General features: G+C 33.9%; 1 protein-coding gene across 3 annotated transcripts in view; it reads right to left on the reverse strand.

Moving 5' to 3' along the window:
* Positions 1-22,544, reverse strand: part of LOC126745370 (pseudouridylate synthase RPUSD2-like) — a 427,187-nt gene that overhangs the window by 13,950 nt on the left and 390,693 nt on the right. For 2 of the 3 annotated variants that reach the window (XM_050453190.1, XM_050453193.1), the window contains 4 exons: positions 22,229-22,451; positions 10,549-10,636; positions 302-522; positions 56-246 (listed from right to left, as the gene is read on the reverse strand). In XM_050453190.1, coding sequence (XP_050309147.1) covers positions 56-246; positions 302-522; positions 10,549-10,636; positions 22,229-22,451 — 723 coding nt within the window. Of the gene's footprint in view, positions 1-55; positions 247-301; positions 523-10,195; positions 10,284-10,548; positions 10,637-22,228; positions 22,452-22,544 lie in introns of all 3 variants that reach the window. The other variant, XM_050453192.1, reaches the window with a different exon arrangement.

Here is a 22,544-nt window from a genome sequence, read left to right on the forward strand (position 1 = left end):
AATATTTTTAAAATATTACGAAATGATTAATACCGATAGAGACTATATTGGTTACCTAGATATTGAAGATGTACACGGATCTGATGCATCCGTCCAGTTTTAGGCTTACAAAGCACAATACTGGTCTTCCCATTGAAACCCAACTTTTGAAACGTGGTGCTGCAATCCTTCCCCTTTTGCGACACTTTACAAACGCCAATTTTATAGCTCACCACCTCAATTGGTTCTTTACAATCCACCACACCGCTAAAAAAATGCCATTTACTTATATGAAATACCGTTACAACTAAAGGAAAATTACTCTGGAAACTCTCCTTCTACTCTACAAACGTATTCCTTGGTCACCAACCGGTTACGTATTTGATGCTCCATTTGTCTGGCTTTCTTAGGCGATCGTCCGAATAAGAGTAACCCGCTGGTTAATCTGTCCAGTCTATGGATGGTTCTCAAGTTCTTTAAGTTGTATTCTTTGGCTAGGATAAAGACCACTGTGTTGTGTCGGTAACGACCGCACGGATGTACCTAGAATTATAATTTTATCCTGTTATCTATGTACTAAAATAGTAAGAACTAATATCACTGCTAATCTTAAAATTCAAAAACAATTCAAGAGTATAGAAAAAACAGAAAAGAAATTTGATATGGCTCTTCAACTTTAGAAACAATTTAAAAAAATTAATATAAAGTCCTGTTTTTTGAGAAAACTCCTTGTCTGGTATGGTTTAAAGCTTGGTGGTATCATTGGAGACCTTATGCGATACTTGTGATAACATTCCTTCAAGATTGTACTAACTCAAGACCTGAAGAGCATTTGACCATCATAACCATCCATCATATCGTTTATTTATTAGTCTCAAGAGCAACTGGAAAATAAGAATCCACAAATATTTTTGAGAAGCCTCTGTATCCATTAAAAACTCATTGTCTCGTGTGATTCAGAGCGTGGTGGTATTATTGGCCCTTATGTTACACTACTGGTAAAACCATTGACCTTTTGGCAGAAACATTTCCTGATTTATTTTGATGCGAAAGATGCAAGAATTGTACAATTGCTCAACTTCAGAAAATATTGTGCCTTTATTTTTCACGTTAAGTTACTGGTCAATACGAACAAGCCGCAGGCATTAGCGGATTCGAAAACCAACAGAGAGCGCTGCATTTGTGCAATTGATTGCAGGTTTATTGCACAAAGTGACCGAAAATCGGGTTAATCGAATTCGCTCTTGCATTCCCGGATGTTTGAAAGACGTATTGTTTAAGGGATTTTTAAAAAATAAACCTGACGGCTTCCTTTTACTGAATAATTATGGAACTGGCATTGAGATGTATAAAATGAATCCCATAAGATCAAGAAAACAATTTCGCTTTATTAGTTTCTAAAATGTTAAAGAACCGTTTGTGGCAGTAGCCATAAGTACATTTAAGGTCTGTTGATGAAATGCTCCTAGTAATAGCACCTCAAGCAATGGTAATAAACAAAACCATATATAGTTTGTAGTTTTTTATTTTTTAGCTTTTTTCAGATTCATATATGATCTACCGTCATAATAGGAGGTCAGAGCTAGGAGGTTTATCGAGATTTACCTCAAATTTAATGCTCCACAAAAACCTAATTTTTCTTGAAGAATTTAATGTATCATCTTTTATAGCTCTAGTGGCTCATGAACTTGAACACAATCTAAAACAGTTTAATGTGATACCAAATTGTAATCGTCGATTATTGGGTTTATTATTCACTAATTGTGAGAAGAATCTAAACTTGCAAAAAGAAAAGTCAAGGAAACAATGGCTGAAATTTAATGCACGACGTCATTGTGAATAACTAAGAAGAAAAATCTGAACTTCGAGCAGAAAATTGAAAGACAGCAAGAAAAAGAACAAGAAGTTGAAGTTACAAGAAAAAAAAAAGATCAATCAATACCAGCAAATAAGGAAACATGAATACACAAAGTTTCGGTGTTCGTCATTGATAACATATTGAGATCATTTATGAAGCAGAGCCTGAAATAGCAAGTAGAAGAAGGTAAAAGCAAAGATGAGCAAGAAATCCAAGAAGAAGAACAATTGAAGTTGCTAGGCATGGCATGAGCTTAAGTTAAAAATTTCCGACCTAATGGATTTTTCTCAAGAAGTCAGTTTGATTTCCGTTCAGTAGAAATACTATAATAGGTATTGTTATGTATTACTTATAAATTATTTATTGTATTGTATTATAGGTATACGTGATCCGATTTCACAAACTTGGAAGTAATATTGCTCTATTACATGATATGAGTAAGACTTCTTAGAATCGTGTAAAAAGATTGTGTAAGCAATCATGAAATCAACAATGACATGGACACGGTAGGAAGCAGTACGATTAAAACAAAGCAAATGTTCATGAACATAGAAAAGGAGAGCAAGAAGGTAGGCCTTACGATCAACAAGGACAAGAGCAAATATATTATGCATATGCAAAAAGATTAGAACAAACCATAACCATGGACACCTACAATTTTAAATGCCTAAACCAATTTCAGAACCTAGAAGCAGTGATAACTTCGGATAACAATATTACTAGTGAATGAAGCAACAATACAAAGAGAAAAAATAACTTTATTTGTCTTGATTTTCTCTTGAAAAGTCTTCATTGTCTTCTCTACAGCCTCAAGAGAATCCACGGTACATGCAACGGACGAGTCATCAGCCTGATAGTTCAGTAACAACAGTTCAGTGTTCAGAACATCTATAGTTATCCTACTTTTTGCTGATGACACTACGCCATGATGATATCGCATAAATGATAGTGTAATATCAAGAAATTCCACTAGAACCAACTTGGGCTAATACGCTTCGAACGGTATTAGCCCAAGTTGGGCTAATATTGCGGAAAGTTCTTGGACCTACAGTAGATGAAAAAACGAGTCAATATCGAATAAGAGCGAATAAGGGGCTCAAGAACATGTAAAAAATTATATAAAATGCGTGCAATTAAATTATTATTTATTTGAAAAACCTAAAAAATCATAAAATAAAGAATTTTAAATGCCTGAAAAACATATATATATGCTAAGGCAAGGAACGCCTGGAATAATATAATATGTTTGTTTAAATACCTAGAATCAAATCCATAATCATTTTCAATTCCTGAAAGATCCAAAAAAATATATAAAATGCGTGGAATTAAATGAAAATTTATTTGAAATACTTCAAAAAAAATCACATAAAAAAACTGGAATAAAAAGAAAGCATTAAATTAACGCCAAGTGCCTGCAATAAATAAAAAAATACTTAAAATACTTCTTGGAAGAAAATTAATTATATCTAAAATGTCTGGAACAAAAATTAATTAATTTGGATGTAAATAAAGGATCTAAAATACCTGAAAGACATATATATGCCAAGGCAAGGAACGCCTGGAATAATATAATTTTTTTTTCATATACTGAAAATAAAATCAATAATCATTTCAAAATCCTGAAAGATCAAAAAAATTATATAAAATGCGTTAAATGAAATTAATATTTATTTAAAATACTTAAAAAAAAAACTAGAATGAAGTGAAAGCATTAAATTAACGTCAAGAGCCTTGAATTAAAAAAAAATGACTTGGAATATTAGGAATAAAATAAAATATATTTTCAATGCCTGGAATGACAGAGATATGCTAAGGCAAGGAACGCCTAGAATAAAATCAATAATCATCTCAAATTCTTGGAAAATCAAAAAGTTACATAAAATGCATGTAATTAAAAGAAAATTTATTTAAAGTGATAACTCCAAAGACGTGGAATAAATTTAAAAAATATTGCAAATGTTTATGAAATTTCTGTAATAAAATAAAAATTAAAATAAAATGAAAATAACAACATCAAAATAATAAAAAACCAGGCATTATACCAATCAAAAAACAGAATAGTATAATTTAAAAATAAACTATATGACGTGAGTGTACATAGACGGGCGAGCATATCCGTTCGTTATCCAAACATTTATAAAAAGTAACGAATCTGTGATTACGACTGAAAGAACTTTTCTTATTCACTTCGCGCTCCAGTTCCAGATCGTAAAATAATACAGTTGCGGATTTCAACATTTAGAGCTAAGAAAAATCAACTGATGGACTCAGAACTGTTCGAACAACTGAAAATGCTGCAGCTATAAGAGAAGCAGTTGGAATGATCTAATCGTTCATTTTTGAAACATATCTCTGCTTTTCGTTAAACAGATCGTTCTATGAGAAGAATTTTACACAATAATCTGAAGTTCTACCCATACAAAATGATGATCGTGCAAGAACTTAGTGAACGGGATTGGGAGAATCGAAACTACAAACTGTCAATGATATTCTTTAAAATGTCTCCAAAATGCTCTTTTAATAACGAGCCATTAGAAAATTAGACACAGCTCCATGAAAGCCCACAGAAGAGGTACGTGTGACGGCTCTTTAAACTTCTTCCACACATTTTTTTGGAATAAAAACTGAGAGAAATTGAACATGCCGACGTGTGGTGTCATCAGGATGAAACGACAGCTCATAGAACAAGAAGGACAACGGGCGTTTTAAGGGAAATGTTCTCAGGACGCGTTCTGGTTACGTGGAAATGTTGACTGGCCTGCGCGTTCACCCGATCTTGCCCGATGCGACTTTTTAGGACACCTGAAAACAAAGGTTTTTTAACACTATCCCCGAACAGTTAAAAGCAGCAATATACTAAGAAATGACGGGAATATCTCAGCAAAATACTGCTCTGGTGATGGAAGCTTTCAGAAATCAGCTTCACGAAATCAGAACCAATAGAGACTCTGCAATTTTCAAAACTTACGGCATACAATACTTCTTCAGTAAATAAAAATAAAAGACAATTAGCATTTACAATGGCATTTTTATTAAAGGTTAAAATGTAGGAGATCATTTGTACCTACCCTCAGCTGTGCTAAATTTATCTAATATACTAAAACATTTCATGGTTATAAATAATTAGTAAATAAAATTATTATAAACTTGTGTTAATATAAGCCATTTAATAACTACCTTTCTATAAAAACATATATCAGGTTTTTGGAATAAATAAGAGACCAAAAGTGCTCGTCGTGATTGTGGGTGCACATTCCCATTTGTACATTTAAACGGTAAACCTCAGTCAAAATCATTAGTAATTATAACGATGCATTTACATTTAACCCTACTTCAAACTAAAATTGATAATTTACCTTTGGCAACAAATAAACAACACAAACATTTAGTTAACAAACAATAGGTAGATTGAAAGCTTAGCCTAAACACAATAGCTGCTAATTTGATTGAAGTGGAACCGAATTTAAAATGCTTATTTATTGTTGATTTTTTTATTATTGGTTTGTGCTTTTGAAGTTAATTTTTTATGTTTATGAAAATATATAGAGATATATAGAGAAAGTATAATAAAACTATATACTGTCTCTACTGCGAACAAAATTAGTATTTCTAAAGGAGAATCTATCTAGATTCTCCTTTGGTAAAATTTGTATGGGTTTATATTGGTCAAAAACCGTGAGTGTTGTGCACATGTAGACTATACTTTGTAGCGAAATGATCATCAACCACATTTGTGCGGTGCAATCAATTTAGAAATGTCTCAAAAGCGGTTTTGGATGCACTAATTACTTATTATTCAGTACCTAGTTGTGACTAGACAGCTGTTACCTAAATTGTTTATGGTTAAATAAAATCAACGAGTTTTTATTCAGTAAATCATTTTATTCCACGAATCATTTTTATGCACATGACTTTTATGCATATTCCTACTCTATTATTTTAACATTCATTAATTATATTATTATTAATTACTGTAACTTAATTTACTATGTTATTATCCTTCATATTGTTTACCTATATAAATTTCATTCTATATTTTAACGGATTGACAAATGTAATTTTTATGGGTAAAATATAAAGTAAATGTATAAAATAGTAAAGTACTATTATATTTTCTATAGGGATCGTAAATATTAAAAAGTATAATAAATGCTAGAGTCTAAACTCTTATTGCATCTACAATCCTTGTAAATTTTACTGCTCTGAGCATTACGATAAATAAAATATAAAACGATCCTATTCTCTGAACGATTGCTAATGCCATAATATAAACTTAAGTGATTTCTTTAATTTCGCTGTTGAACATTTTGTTTGAATGGTTTTACGGTCGCGTTACGTTAAAAGAAAAATCATTTATCAGAGGAAATGCTGTCGTAAAATCACTATTTATGGCGTCCATATCAAACTTAGCAGATACAATATTGACGTTTTACGATCAAAAAAAAGTCCCACGAAAAAAGCTTTACGGGAATTAGGGAGATTTCTAAATATAAAGTTATCGAATAAAAGTGTCTAAAGTTTGTTAACAAAGAAAAATATAATATTTTTTTAACATTTTATTTTTCGCATATTGTTGAGTGCAAAGAGTCAGACAAGAATAAAGATATACCGAAAAATATGTGTAAACAGACTACATACAGACAGGACATACATACATCGACTTAAAATTGTATTTTTTTTAAGAAAAACTTGCGACATCTCTGAGCAGACGTGGAAAGTTGCGGAACAAAGGAACCCTCGCCGCTAGGTAGCCAGTTCAAGTCTGAATATTGGCGCGAATTTTAAATCAAAATAAAAAGTATAAATAAATGTTTCTAGTAGACTTAAATCATGGTGTTTAAAGTATACGTTTGTGATCAATCAGTTAAACATTTTTGTTAATCGAGTGACATATTGCCCATAAATATTTACTCTCATTAAATGTTATTTGAATGGTTGTATAATTTGTACTTCATGCACTATTGTTATACCTAGATGAAATACCAACAGTAATTCTAAAACGCGGCAGTCAATCGTTTAGCATATCTTTAACCTCTCACTTTATTCATTAAATGTTTTTCCAGATTATTGGAGATCTAAAAGGATTACTTAAGAATCTGGACAGTTTGATTTAAAACTGATCACTTTTAATAAATCAAATTTACCTTAAGAATCTTTAGTTAAGGTAGATAGAATTCAATTCTCACAGGCTGTTGATCCATAAACCAAAAAAACTTGGAATTATCAGTAATCTGTTCAGTTTGAGAGTTATTTAACTGATCCCAGGTAAATTATCAAAATTGGCAATTTGCACCAGATTTGTTGATACCTCAAAGGTTTCTAAAGTTATTGAGCTACAAGGTTTCTTTATATATGAACATTTTTGTAAAGAAACACTTTAAGTGTGAGTAAAAATCTTATTAAAATGCCTCAAGTGGTTCTTGAGTTATCCGAGGTAAAACTTGAAATTTTGTGTAACAAGACATGCCTAACCAAAATATGTCTAGATTATTAAATTTTGCACCTAAAGAAGTAGTTTATACCAAAAGCTCATCCTTAGTAATCCATTTACATTGTCCACCTATGTGAAATTTATTCCGAGTCTGGCCCATCGACCTTTAGGTCCGCCACTGGTAAATACGAGTTTAACTCAGAAAGTTATTAAGATTCTAAGATCCTTCATATATGAAAATATTGGTTAAAAAACACGTTAATTGTAAATGTAAACCGCTTTAAAATGCTTCAAGTGGTTCTTGAGTTATCTGGGATAGAAGTTGAAATTTTGTGTAACGAGACATGCTTAACGAAAATATCTCTAGAATATTGCATTTTGCACCTAAAAAAATGCTTTATATGCGAGATTCCTCCTTAGATCCCTCAACATTGTCCTAAAAAAATTATTAAAATTTTTTAAATTTTTTTTGAGTATCACCCACGTGACGTTTATTCCAGTTCTGGCTTATCGACCTTTAGCTCCATCCCGGCTAAATCTATGTATAACTCAGAAAGTTATTGAGTCACAAGGATTCTTCGTATACAGTGCCTTCATTTCAAAACGATTCACCCTTAATAACAAAAAAAAAAAAAAAAAAAAAAACGTCAAATTAGATATACAGGGGGACGTTTAATTATGCATTTACTAAAGTTTTGTCAATCACCTCCTCACCTCCAGTTAACCTCACTTTAATATGTCAAATGGGAACCTTCATCGTGTGATACATCATAGTAAGCAGCGTTAAATTCTCTATTCAACGGTACCAAAAAAAAATGAAATCGGTAAATGTGTAAGCAAATAGTTAGCGAAAATGTCTAGAAATAATGAATATTTTATTTACGCCAAACTTTGGTACTGTGGCTACCCCATGGTGTGATACATTATTTTAAAGGGCATTCATTATGCTATCAATGGTTGTAAAAAAAAATTAAATTGATTGACCAAAAAGCAATTAAAGTGTAAATCGGTAGGGTAGAAAAACAAATTTAATTAGTTTAACAAATTTATTTTATTAAATGTTCAAAATGCGCGCCGTTATTAGCAAGACAATAAAAAAGCTTATTTTCAAACTCCTTACGAACACTGGCAAGGGTCTGCCCGCTAATTTCTCTGCATTCTTGAAATATTCTATTTTTTAAATTCTCAATACTCTCAGGTGGGGTTTTATAAACTTTGCTTTTTAAGTAGCCCCAAAGAAAAAAGTCTAGTGGCGTTAGGTCCGGAGACCGCGCAGGCCATTCGATTACACCACGTCTGCCAATCCACTTGTCTAGAAAAATTTTATCAAGCCAGTCTTGAACTATCAAAGTGTAGTGCGCAGGAGCTCCATCCTGCTGAAAATGTATATTATTTTCATTCAATAATAAAGCACTATGTTGATCTACTTGATTGTCCATAGATTGGATGATGGAAGGGTATATTGCATTTTCTAAAAGGTTTAAATAAATTTCGCCAGTCAAATTTTCTTCCAAAAAAAATAGCCCGATTATTTCATTCCCATAAATTCCTGCCCAAACATTAATTTTTTGGGGATATTGGGTATGTCCTTCCCGAAAAACATGCGGATTTTCATTATCCCAATATCTACAGTTATGTCTGTTCACCAGGCCATTTAAAAAAAAGGTCGATTCGTCACTGAAGCAAATGTTCTTCAATAAATGGGGATCGTCGTCAATTCGCTGGCACATCACTTCACAAAATTGAATTCTCCTATCAAAATCATCTTCTCCGAGTTCATGAAGAATATGAATTGTATAAGGAAAGAACTTTTTTTTTTTTTTTACTTTATGTACGGAACCAGTGGAAATATTTGCTATATAGTTTTGCGGCCTTTGGTATAGACAAAGTTGGATCCATAGCAAATTGTTCTAGTACTTCAACTTGGCATGCTTAATCGACAACTCTTTTCATATTTTTTCTTATTGCAAATCGATCCCGTCTCTTCAAATTTTGGTGTCAATTCTAATACGTATTTATGGCTCACGTTTTTATCTTGATACTTTTCATTAGATGCTCTCGCGGTTCTGCGAGCCCACCGATCTTGAGCTCCATAAAGGAAAATTATTTCTATTCTTTCGGCTAGCGTATACACCATTTTACGCGTTTTTTTTTTTTTTTTTTTTTTAAGAAAGTTTTTAAGGGTGGATTGTTTTGAAATGAAAGCACTGTATGCAAATGTTCGCTAGGAAACCCTGTAGATGAGAGTGAAAACCGCAATAAAATGCCTTAAGTAACTACTTTGCACTCACAAAACTTTGTGAGCTATCTGCGGTAGATTTTAAAATTTTGTGTTACCAGAGATGCTTAGCCAAAATAGCTCTGAATTATTAGGTTTTGCACCTAAAGCGATGTTTTCTACAAGATATTCACCCATGTTTGTCCCTCTACATTGTTTAAAAAAATGATTAACATTCCTTAATTTTTTTTAAGTATCTTTTATGTGCAATTTATGCCAATTTTGGCTTATCAACCTTTAGGTTCATCTTTGAGTCTAACTTAGATTTACTCTAAACGTAAATATTTTTGGTGCTTAAGGAATCGAATGTCACTTGTTCCAAATTTATTCTCAATGTCGGATTAGCCCACTTAAAAGCATACTATTTGTCCAGGACTTAGGTATACCTTTAAATACAACCCTTATAGGAACTATTTAAATTTACATGCTTAAAAAATATTATACAGAGCTCTTTCTCGCCCTCATCTGTAGAACGCGTCTTCTATTTCTTAGAATGTTCCGAATTTTAGTCAGTTTGAACACAAATTTTTTAAATAAACATTTCTTTAAGCAAAATTTTCTTTAAACCACTTGTAATTGAGCATTTGTAAATTCTTGATAAATTTTGACTGAGGCATAACCGAAAACACTCGGCACCAAACCTACTCACCGGTAAAGAACAAGGTTTGTCCAAAACAACAATGTCTTCATCTACGTAAATAAGCCTGATGCGATTCGATAGAACGGGGGTCTCGTGCCTGTAACCGCCCATAATCAAAAAAATAACAAAAAAAAAACTAAAGACTATTAATCAAAAGAACCTACGCAGATTTCTTTCTTAATGTTGGGAGTATTATTGGTGTGCTGAAAAATCAATCAATAGCGAGCGCTTGCGACATTTAATGGTTTCAAAAGCTTTAGGACGCGACTAACCCAAACCTGATTAAGAATGTTAGTGGAAAATAAACAACATGCAAACAGTATATGCTATAACTATAGAATGGCTGTCTCTATGCCACTTACAGGTATGGAAGCAGGTTTGTTGACCACCACTACGTCCTCGTCCATATGTACAATGGTGATCACCTGACTAGTTACTGGTACTTCGTGTCTGTAACATACACGTTTTGCTTTCAGCGAAAAACAATCGACAACAGTACCGTAAAAACCAAGAACCCTTATTTAAAAAAAGTCGTTCTTAATGATAATGTATTTTCTTTGATCTGAGCCGCATACTGGGGTCGTTTAAGAATTTTTATGTTAAAGATAGTCTATTGAACATTTTACAATATATCAATAAATATAATAATACACTTGTATAAAATCCTTACCGGACTAATACTTACTCCATGCACTGCTTTGCAAATCCGGATATCGATTTTTTTATGTATGAGTTTGAACTTGGACATAAAAAAATCGTCATTAAAGGAAAAAAATTGCAAACATATTTAACTGAGCTTTCGATGGCAGCAAAATGCAGTACATTTAATGTACAATGAATTATTTTAGTACTACGTCGCACTAACGTGAATAGACCAACTCACTTCAACCACAAACCACTCACCTGTGCCTAGAACTTCACTAAAAAGGAGGTAGAATTAAAATCAGGAAAAAATCGTATAGTTCTGTATATGTATATGATATTTACAACAAATTGCGACCTGTGATTAATTCAGTATACTTCTCCAAGAATGCACTTTTGGATGGACTATAGTTACTAGAGAGAGAGAGAGTAGGAGAAACGCTATCGTTCTATTTTTACCTGGTGAATTAGACTTGAAATTACAAGTTATACAATTCCGCACTCAAGACCTTCCTTGACCAGGCAGTGTACAGTTCATTCATAATCAAATGATCAGATAAATATATACGCTCTATCTGCTGCAGACATTCACTCGTTCGGAATTTTATGACGGTAGCAAATCATCTAGAGGTGACTGTAATTAGGTCAGAGAGGCTACATATCTTTAATCTCAATTTTTTTTAAACTTTTAAACCAAAAATCCCCAGACAACCACTTCTCAAACTAAACTTTATCATCAACCTGATTAAACGATTTACAAAAGTCAGATTATATGCCATCTACTTGCTTACGTTCTTCCATTAGGAGCAAGAGATCGAATTGATAAGATTACAAATTTGTTGAAGTGGGCCTTCTATGGCAAAAATCATAATAAAAAACCCCTACAGAGCCAGGATAACCATTTTGGTCATTTTTAAATATTGATACCATAATGCTTTATTTCCTTAGTGCTGAAAAACCAGAAGTTCGTAAAGAGATATTAAATAGTAGGAATAGGGGCCGATAATGGGACACACTCATTTTTTAAAAGAAATAAAAACGGATACCCTCAGGATCCGTGACAAATTTCTGCGGTGGCAACAGATTGTGTTGATACTACTTTCAAAATCTAAATGCTATGGACTCCATTGAATAAGACTTAAGTTGGTTTGCAGGATCATATCTAGTTTGTAGTGGCTCTTCAGCTTTGAAGGTTGTATCAGCAGTTCCTTGGGGTTCAAACTTTGGTCCACCACTTCTTCTAATCTAAATCAATGATTTGATTAACATTCGCATTACTTACATGATGATAAACTCTCATTGGGCATAAGAAATCATACAGTTTTCATCAGAGGGCTCAGTGACATAGCAGATGATTTTTATTCCTAATGCGCTATTTAAGATCTGAGGAAAACCACTTAGGGAAACTTGATGCTGTATGTTTTCTCAATGGAAGATAAACCAATGGATAAAATTTCATACAAGATCAGCTAAACAATCATGCTAGTTAGAAAAGGCAAGGAAATGATTCAGTTCAATATAATCAGCGTTTCTTAAAATCATAGAACTCATAATACCCAAGACTTTGAATTTTGAACTTTTTGAGTAAAGAAGTAGATCATTAAATTGCTGAATCTCCTCCTGGACACTAGATGAAACCACCATACTCAGCGATGATTAAGTTGTAATCACCAAAAACAGAAATATTGAAAGATGTGTGATGTGATACATTGGAAAACCATAGGAGACTGTGGTGGAATGTGAATACCACCAACAATAAGATTGTAGTTTACCAATCCTCTATTATTGGGACAATGTGAGTGGACAATTTATTATCGACAAAAATTATAACCTCTCCATCACTAGATTTCTTGCTAGTCCTAGCATTCCTGTCATACGTAAATACCTTACATCCAGTACGCGTAAGTTCACCATCACAGATATTATCGGTTAAGTTACTTTCAACAAAATGTCAAATTAAATGTCATTAGAATAACATGCTATAGATCCTATTAATTCCACGATTTTGGACCGGAGGCTGATGATTTTTGAAATATACATTGAAGAAGGTTGCTGCGAGTTTTCTTTTTGTTTGGAGTGAACAACTACTGGTATTCTTCTATGATACCTGATGATGAAATCACATTCCCCTGCAATGCTTCTTTAGACATCATGTTGCAATTTCCTTATAACGCAGATTACATAAGGATATTGGCGTAATTAATTGCTTGATTGTAGAGCAAGTCTCACTGTGCAAATAACCTTAGACCAAGACTATTATTTATGGCTCCACTAACACGAATCATCTTATCAGTTGTCAATGTCTCCTGTTAAATTTAAAGCTGTTCAAACATATCAGATACATGAACTTTATAATACTTAATCCGATCAATAAGAGAAGGAGAATTGGAATGCTGCAATTTTTATATCATGAGACTATGTTGATATTCCGTTTGGATATTTAGGGCATAGATTTCTTAAATGAAACATGAGCAGGTTTAATAAAAGTAAACCCCTAACATAAAAGGAACTTGAAAATATTGCAGAAGATATTCATTTAGGTTCAGATGAGTCCGATGCCGAATATTTTAGTGATAAAGACTCAGGCGAGTATGATCTTAGAGAGACTGCTTCTAATGGATGACAATTTAGAAATCGATAGTGAAAAAGATTCAAATCATGAACCTAATAAAAATATAGCTGAATAACAGTACATTTGTGTAAAATACTTTGAAAGTTGTAATTAAAAAAACTCGCACGAAGCAAAAAAATGGACTTTATATTTTCAACACGTTGTTGAATTTCATAAGAAATGCCGGCAGTTGGAAAGTCTCTGTATAAATTAGAAAAGTACATGATCAGGCGCTTTTGCAAAAAGACACTCTCAATTCAGAGATTGCTAGATCAGAACACTTTTCAGCCAGGTGAAATCTGCTTTTATAGCTTCAAATCATGTCCAAACTACATGGAGCACAGTTTTGAGCCATTATAAACTCAAGTAATATAGTATGTATTAATATTCCTTGGATATTTTGTAAAGATTATTATTAATTACTGGAGAACATTCATGAATCCATCCAGAAGAACCCATATTGTTATTTATTAGGTTTGGGAACTTAAAGAAAACCAAATGTTTATGGAGCATACACAAGCAAACTGAAGGTTAATGTGAGGTCATCAATTAGAAGTGATGCAAATTTGTTTATGTCTATCATCTTGGTTGTGAATGAATTAAAGGGTATTTTATTGAAATTAACATTTTCTTACTTGTAATTTTCCTATATACCATCGATGCAGTCATCAGAGAACCAGTATGCATAGTCTGGAATCCATGTGCGGAATTGTACGTCTAGATTATTATATATTTATTGAATTTTCGTAAAAAAAGTTCATTTATTGAAAAAAGTTCATTTATTTAAATATATTTTATATTTATTTAATACATACTACCTGGCATATAAATTTGCTAAACATATGCGCCCGTATTAAAGCGGCTTCTAGATCAAAGAAAACAGCAAAATTGCACAAGGGTTATTGGTTCGATGCGGCAATTACAAAAGGCAAAAAAAAACTGTATTTACATATTTTATTTGCTAGAGTGTTGTAGGACAGTGTCTGTATAAAAATAAAAAGTATAACATGATTTAATCAGTTAAATATTAATTCAAGTATGCGAGACAACAACAGCTGCGTAAAGTTAACGTTCCTAATATTAAAGCTCCCTCGAGTAGTGACCACTTTTCACTTCCCAACGTTAATAGGTCTACAACAGCCTCCAGGAAATCCCACAGGAGCTGAATATTCCGCCCCCTTACAGTAGGAAGGAATAATTAAGGATTCAAGCATCTTCGTCAAGATGCGCGTTTCGCCTTTAAACCCGGTAATAATGACCGTCGGAGATTTACTGACCTAGACCGGCCAAATCACGGGGAGGCTCAATTAGCTGAATTATTCAGCATTACGGATTGGGAATTAGGAGTTAAGGCTTGAATACGTGATTGCGGACATCCGTATTCGTGAAATTTATGTCGTCCTCTTCCTAATCCTCCTTCTCCTCCTCTGGGATGGACGTGCGTGTCACAACTTTACGTGCTCTATATATCTCAACTCAATGAAAAAATCATTTATTTGGTTTTGTGTGACACTCACTTAAGGAGTACAAGGAAATGTTATATCTAACCACATTAAGAACCACATTAAATACTAAACTGTTATTTTAAAATGTGCTGCAACATTGATATTATTAGTACAATTCTTGAGAAAGATTTTCGCCTAAAATGTTTACAAAGGAAATTATTTAGGTTAAAAATTATGCTCTCTCTCTCTGCAGCTCTTACAATCCAGGGTGAGTCTTGGCTGACCCAACAATGTTTCTTCACTATACTCGATTCATCATTAGATTTTCAGCTTTTGCGATTTAGATTTCTAAAATTTGATGCTGTATTGTTCTTACACCGTAGTCGTGGTCTTTCTATTGGTCGAGGCCTGCTCCCGTACTAATTTAAGAACTCTTTCTTTCAGATTTTACTATTTTTACAATGTCCGGTCATATATATAGTTGTTTTATTTCCCTGCTTTTTTTTACTATGGTAATGTTGTGTAGTTTCATCCTATATCAGGTCCGTATTTTCTACAGCAAACTCTTTTAAATCGTCTAGATTATATTGGAATTGAAGGTACTACTAATAAAGACCACCGCACAAACTTAGTGTTCAAAGAAAATTAAGGTCCTGAGTCTAGTACAATTATATATTAAATCAGTTATCAGATTAATGTTAAAAAATAATTACTTCAAAGAAGAATTTTCCTACGCATTCAAGATGCACAATTATTGTGTAACTAAAGTATTTAATGGATATTAAAAAGTAATTATAAAATCTCTTACTTTGAAGATGTGTAACTCATATTTGTGTAATAAAGTATTACAACCTCTGAGATAGGTGCACACACAATATTTTTAATACAATTGTGCACCAAATAGTTAGCAGATTGTAGAATTATGGTTGTGGACCTAATTCAATGTAAATTTGGGTGAATTTTGCTTTTGTTACTATCGTATTTTTATGCTAGTACTAACTTGAATTTACCAATAGTAATAGGTAGAGAAATATTGTATTATATGGAAGATGTGTATTCTTGACTTTCTGCTAGTAACTAAATTATTATTTATTATTTAATGAATATATACATATATGCTCGGTAGGATTTTTCTCTCTGCAATTCTCAGTCTCGTTCTTTTTTGTATAGGTATTACATACATAAGTCTTCCAATGGAATGGTATATTCTTATTTTGGTCCTACAAGTTAATGCAAAACTGCATCGATTGGCACTTTGTAATATGATGTTAACTTAATTGCACCTCGATATTTAAATTAATTTTCGAACTTCATTTGAAGTCCATCGTCATAATTTATCCTATCCAATACCTACGCTCAGCCCTTGATGTGGTCATGTACTTGGTTTTATTTTCATTTATTTTTAATACTTGCAATACAAGAGTTATTACAATCACTAAACATTATGATAAATTTCGCCACTCTACGTATTCCCTTTGTCTCCAAGAGGATTGTAATGAAATCAATACCAACCAATTTTAATTTTGATCCTCATATAATTGAAGACCCTGTGAAGGTTACAACTAAACTAGCTGTAATGTAGAACGAGGCCCTCAGCACTGCAGCTTATTGCGAAGTGGAATTTTTTTATTGAATATTCAGTGTTTAAAATAAGGGAAATGAGCTAGAGCTATTTATGGATTCTCTGGGATTCCTAAATATTATAATCTTTACCGAGCATTTGTTGAAGCATGAGGAGCCTCTCGAGTTGGCAGATTACTCTATTGTTCCTATGGTAGCAATATGATATTGATGCATAATGGTTTCATTTCCAGTTACTCTTTTCTCTCAATAGCAAATTTTGATATCAAATTGTATCTATTGCAAATAAATTAATGTGTTATGTCAGCTCACAGATATTAATTTATTCTCTCTACTCGAATATGTTTGCTCAAAACAGACTTTATACTAGGAGCAATATTGCAAAATTTAGGTCTCTTTGTTAAAGTATAAATCGGAATACCGAGTTTTAGATGTAGACAATGCAACGAAGTCTTCCCAATTATTATTAACAAAATTAAAAGAAACAAACCACGGTATATGTGAGCCTTGCACCACATCCGAAAATTTTCTATGGACAATGATTAATTTCTGGTCTATTTCAATAATTATAGGAGGATTTACAGGAACACTATTGCTCTTTCTAAAGGTTTGTATTATCATAGTAGAATTGATGAGTCGCGAAATAAATCAAAAGGGTTGATGAGAAAATTCCGCCGAGAAAACTCTCGATTTGGATTCCAAGAGCACGGATGATGCTGTTTTTGATATTCTTCATTTCTTTATGGGACCCTTGATTTCGGTGAAGTTGCTGCAGCAGTGTATTGTGGCATATTCAAGATTTTTAAATGTCGGATTAAATATCGGGTCATGTTCAAAGGGTTAATTTTGGTGGTCATTGCTCTGAAGAACTACGGACTACTTCAGATGTTCCCCAGAAGTTTTGGTCCTGAGGCCGTTATTCTTTCTTCTTTATGTTAATGACCTTCCTTTGCTCCTTATAATGGGTAGGGTTACTAGTAGATGTTTGCAGATGACACCATCATCATTTTCAAATTCTGGGAGCACATACTGAAAGTATGCAGCAGTGTGTCATCAAATTTCTATGTACTTAGAGTAATTTTTAAAAACTTTTACATGGCGAAAAATGTTTCATTTTTAGGACTTACGAATAATCGTGAAAACAGATGTTTTGTTTTTAATACCCTGGACTTCTGGCCACTGAGGTTAGAAGCGCAATCCGTACACACACGAGGCACAACTCGACTGGAAAGAATAAGTATTCTTAAGTACTTATTCCATAGCAAGATTTATACAAGACATTCTTACACGAATTGCATGGATGTCCAAATATATCGATGGAACTATTAGCTGATTCCTTAAAAGTACATGAATGAAGACATCTGGTGACACTCGTTTTAAGGTTAGTTCAAGAAATAAGAATGCTTGTATAGTATCTCAGAAACAAGGGTTTATCACACTGTATTGTAATGGTTTAGGTTTTGTTGGACACGTATGCTCAGAATCATTTGGACCGAATGAATAAATATATCGGAGAATAAATGTGTCAATATTAGAACAATTGAATATTAAGAAAAGACTGAGAACGGTAACATAACAAAAAACATATCCAGTGACTAATTCAGAGCCATTTTGTTTTTTAACAACGAACGAACGGTGCATCATGCTCCTATTATGCTAATAAAAACGTTTTAAATAATTAGGTATTTCCGAGGAAAACAATTATTTGCATAACGATTTTCCTCGTCTTTTCAGTCCCTATTTTAGAATTCATAAGTCACATTTAAGTAATAAAATTTTAATATACACCTTTTGCCTTCTAGTTTATGATATGTTAAAGTTGTATTTGAGGCATTTTAGGCATTACTCATAAAAGTAATCTCGTATTCTCTTGTTCTCATTTTTTGACAATCTCTCGCAAATCGTAAAAAATCATTTCATTATTTTATGCAATGGCACTGCAAGAAATACTTTTGGCTGTGCAGGATTTTCAGACTTGCTAATATTTAAGCTGTACACTACTATTGAATCATCACTAGTGGCGCGCCCTTACGGCGTCGGCGGGCAACATATTCAGTAAAAGACTACTTCCAAGCCATGAAACTCGATTGGTTTCGTCAAAAGTTTATTAAAAATTTATGTGGAACTAGCGCCCGATGGACTATGTGTTCAAATGAAGAACTCATCATAACTTTTATAATAACGTAACAAGGATAATATACGTATTAGAATCCCGAATGTACTAAGCTGGTACAGGTCAGGAATAGCTTGAAAAACAATAAAGCGAAACAAAATTATGACATAATTAAGGAATTGGAAAGAATTTATACAGAGGAGACATGGTAAAAATGCTGAGAGATTTCAACGTTAAAGTAGCAAAAGAGGAGGCCTTTAGAGTAGTAATTGGCAAACTTAGTCTACATGACTAATGCAACGATAACGGAATCCGCCTAGTAGACGTGGCAACATCAAACAACCTATTGATCAAATCAATAATATTGGAACACAAGAACAAGCATGAATGTATAACTAGGGAGCAACAGAGAACCAGATTGACCAAGTCCTAATTAATGCAAGATTCGGCAGCAATATAGTCGACGTATGAACCCTCAGAGGTCTGGATGCAGATTTTTTCGGATAGAGAAAAATTAGATTAAACATCCAGATGTTGATGGAACATGGGAGGACATTAGGAGGTCAGTAATTGCAAAGATAATGGCTAAAAGGAGGAACTATTGGTATCACAAGAAATGTGAAGAGAAGATAAGAGCAAGAAACATGGCCCGACTTGAGATGGTGCAAAACCCAAACGGATATAGTAAAGAAAAATATAGAAAACAGGAATAACACCACGGAGAAAATATAGAGTAAAGAAAGAAGCACACGAAAAAAAACATGTTAGAAGACCTGGAAGCCGAACAAATCACCAAATGAGAAAGTTTTTTCAGAAAGCGAGAAAAAATTATTCTGGACACGTTTAATTTGCTTTAAATACCAGTTGTACGATAAGATGATCACCCTCATGGCTCTACCCGCTTAACAACCTAATAGCAACTATAAAATACACTATGACAAACCTTTTATCATCAAAGAAAAAAGGGGACCACTGAACGCAGAAGGCTCAGGCAAAGAGGTTACTCAGTATGGCACACGGCAACCAAACGATCCAAGATCGGGGTAGCTGTGGGCATGGTGGAGGACGAACAACAGGGCAGACAACTCATGCTAATCCTGGGCCTGGAAACAACAAATTTACAGGCAAGCATAATAGGAATACAAACCTGTGTCCAACTGATGAGAGAAGGGCTGCCAAGAGGCAAAACCTTCGCAATTTTCACAGGAGACCAGGCTGCAACACTTGCACTACAACAGTTCGAGACTAAGTCAAGGACTGTGCAAAGCTGCTGGGAGGATCTCAGAAACCTCGCCGAAGCGCAAAATAGGCCAGAGATACTCCTAGCAGAGAATATGGGCAACAACAAGGCTGCAAGAAGGGCTATCCAACTTGCAACCCAGGGAGCCAGCAACAGCCTGGTAGGCCCTGAACCAACATGTTATGTCAGCGATAAGACCTGGAAGAGGGAAATCGGCAACTGGCCAACAAACCAGAACAAATTCTACTGGGAGCAGCTGCCAAAGATGGAACAATCCAAACAACTTATAGGCAGCCCACCCTTCAAGAAGGGTGAGAACATACTGGGCCTCTCCAGACAACAACTGCGAAGGGTCGCAGAGCTACTTACAGGCCATGCACCCAGCAGGAAACACCTGCATACGCCAGGGAAATCAGCTACCTCGCTATGTAGGGGATGCAATGAGGAGGACGAAACAACTCTTCACATACTGTGCTTCTGTGAAGCATTTAATCAAACCAGGGCAACATTCCTGGGGGAAGAGAAACCCGCACCAGAGGGTATAAGAAATCTACCACTGGGCACAATCCTGGACTTCCTTGAAGCTACAGAATTGAACCTGTGGGACTAAACACATGGGACACAATAGGACTGCTTCTTAGCAGACCGCAGTGTAGGGAGCCACAAGCCACCACCCAGCGGTGGAGTTTTAGTGGGTATAGGACGAAACAGACTCGACACTGAGTCCCACACTACTGGGGGCGGCGCCGCGTAACCAGTGTTCATAAAGAATTTCTCCACCGACCCAAAAAAAAAAAATCTATAAAATAGGTTAAAAACAACGAATGCAGAACATTGGAACTCTGGTGAACGAAAAATGGGATTATTAACAGGAAATACGAAGCAAAATTGAAAAGACTATCATTCAGCAAAATGAGACATCGATTCAGAAGCGATCAGCATAATATTATAGACCAAGATAAGATTCGCGCGCTGTTACGTGTTTTCTATCCTGCTTTACGAGGTAAAAGCACAGACACTTACTGACACTGAGTTATGGTTTTATATTGTAGAATATTGAAAATACCATGAAAAAGAAATGGTTGATACTGTGAAAGAAGAAAAGCTAGAAGAAGAAGAAAAGGTACTAGGAAAACGCAGTGTCAGTACAAGACGAATCTGATGGTTAAAAATCCTTACAGTCTGATACAACTAAGTGGTTTCCAGCTGTAGTGAACAAAATTAAGATGTATGAGAGCTAACATCTGAAACGGATAGAAACTATAAGAAGCAGAAGAAATGAGTTAATTCAATTTCTATTAAATTAATTTTCAAGCCCGTATAGTAGTTAAAGCAGGCCAAAAAAGTTATTTTCCATTTTAATTTTTTTTTTACGAATGCGCCAAAGTAAATATTTTAAATGTAGTAACGACATAAGAAAATCAATTTTGTCCAATTTTTTCAGGATTTAAATGTTAGTATAATCCATCGGCCTGTTGTGAAAACCACAACACTGTCAAAGTCACAATTTAATATTTGCTCCAAATACGCTATTCACTAATAAGTACGAATCGTGCTTAACGATTACCGAAGCAGCTCCAGACGCGAAGAAAGTCTTTAGTTGCTCCTCATCTCTCACAATGTCGATACGCTCGATCTCTGTATAAGAAATATTAGAAATATAGTAAAAAGTTTAAAAATTGGCTTTTTTACTAGCAGTTTTTCTCTGTACTCGAAGTGTTGTTTAAAGTGGAAGTAATTTTAGTATTAGAAGTTTGCTGTACCCTTAAATGCAAGTGTTGGGTAAATAAATTTAAAGTAGTGTTGTGTAAAAATGGTTTTTTAGAGTATTAAAGGGATGTAAAGAGGTAACCCTTATGTGTGTTTTAATGTAACTTTTGCCCTTCCTGGGATAAAATTCAACCTAAGGTTGTGGTCCTTCGAAGTCAATAGTAGAATCAGTTACGCGGTTCTACGTGGTGTAACATTAAGTGTTACCCCTCCAATGCCAATAAATTGATCTTTGTGCTTTTTCCATCTACATGAAAATTTAATATTAGTACTCCTCAAGTTTCAAGTATTATTTTCATTAGTACTCCTCAAGTTCTAAGAAAATCCTCAAGTTTCAGTCTTTTTTTAAACCAAAGTACCAACTTCAGAAATATTAGACGTTCTTCTATCATGGTATTAAAATGTTTTGGCTGAAAAATCGGATCAGTTCAAATACCCACATTCAATAATTACCCACACTACTTTGAAGCAGCAACAGTGATATGATGATTGGTTCATTCAATCCAACAATTCCTCTCTTGATATCCAGAATTAGTAAAAGAAATACACGTTTTTCAATGAACTTATGGATCAGACCTGGTCAATACTCAGCTGTTATTGTCTCACTATTTAAACCCCTAAACACTTACTTCTCACTTACCTATGAACAACGTTAGCAAGCAAATCATTGTGCTTTAATTTATAATCAGTAGGAACTTTTTCGTAATTTACTGTAAGGGTGCCAGCCTGGATACACCTTTCATACTCTTCGGCTGGATGAGCCCTGAACTCCCTGGCAAACACGTCAAGGATTCTCTCTCCCACCCATCGACCTTTCGTGAAGGTGGTAAAGGTGAAGTAGTAGGGATAGACCTTCCTTAGGCCTGGAGAAGGGCATTTATTTGGTGTTAGTCAAACTTAGTTACTACTATAGGTCGATTAAGTAAAGTTAGATATTTAGTGGGAGGTCTAGAAGC

Source organism: Anthonomus grandis, chromosome 15, assembly GCF_022605725.1.
Source record: "Anthonomus grandis grandis chromosome 15, icAntGran1.3, whole genome shotgun sequence".
NCBI lineage: Eukaryota > Metazoa > Arthropoda > Insecta > Coleoptera > Curculionidae > Anthonomus > Anthonomus grandis.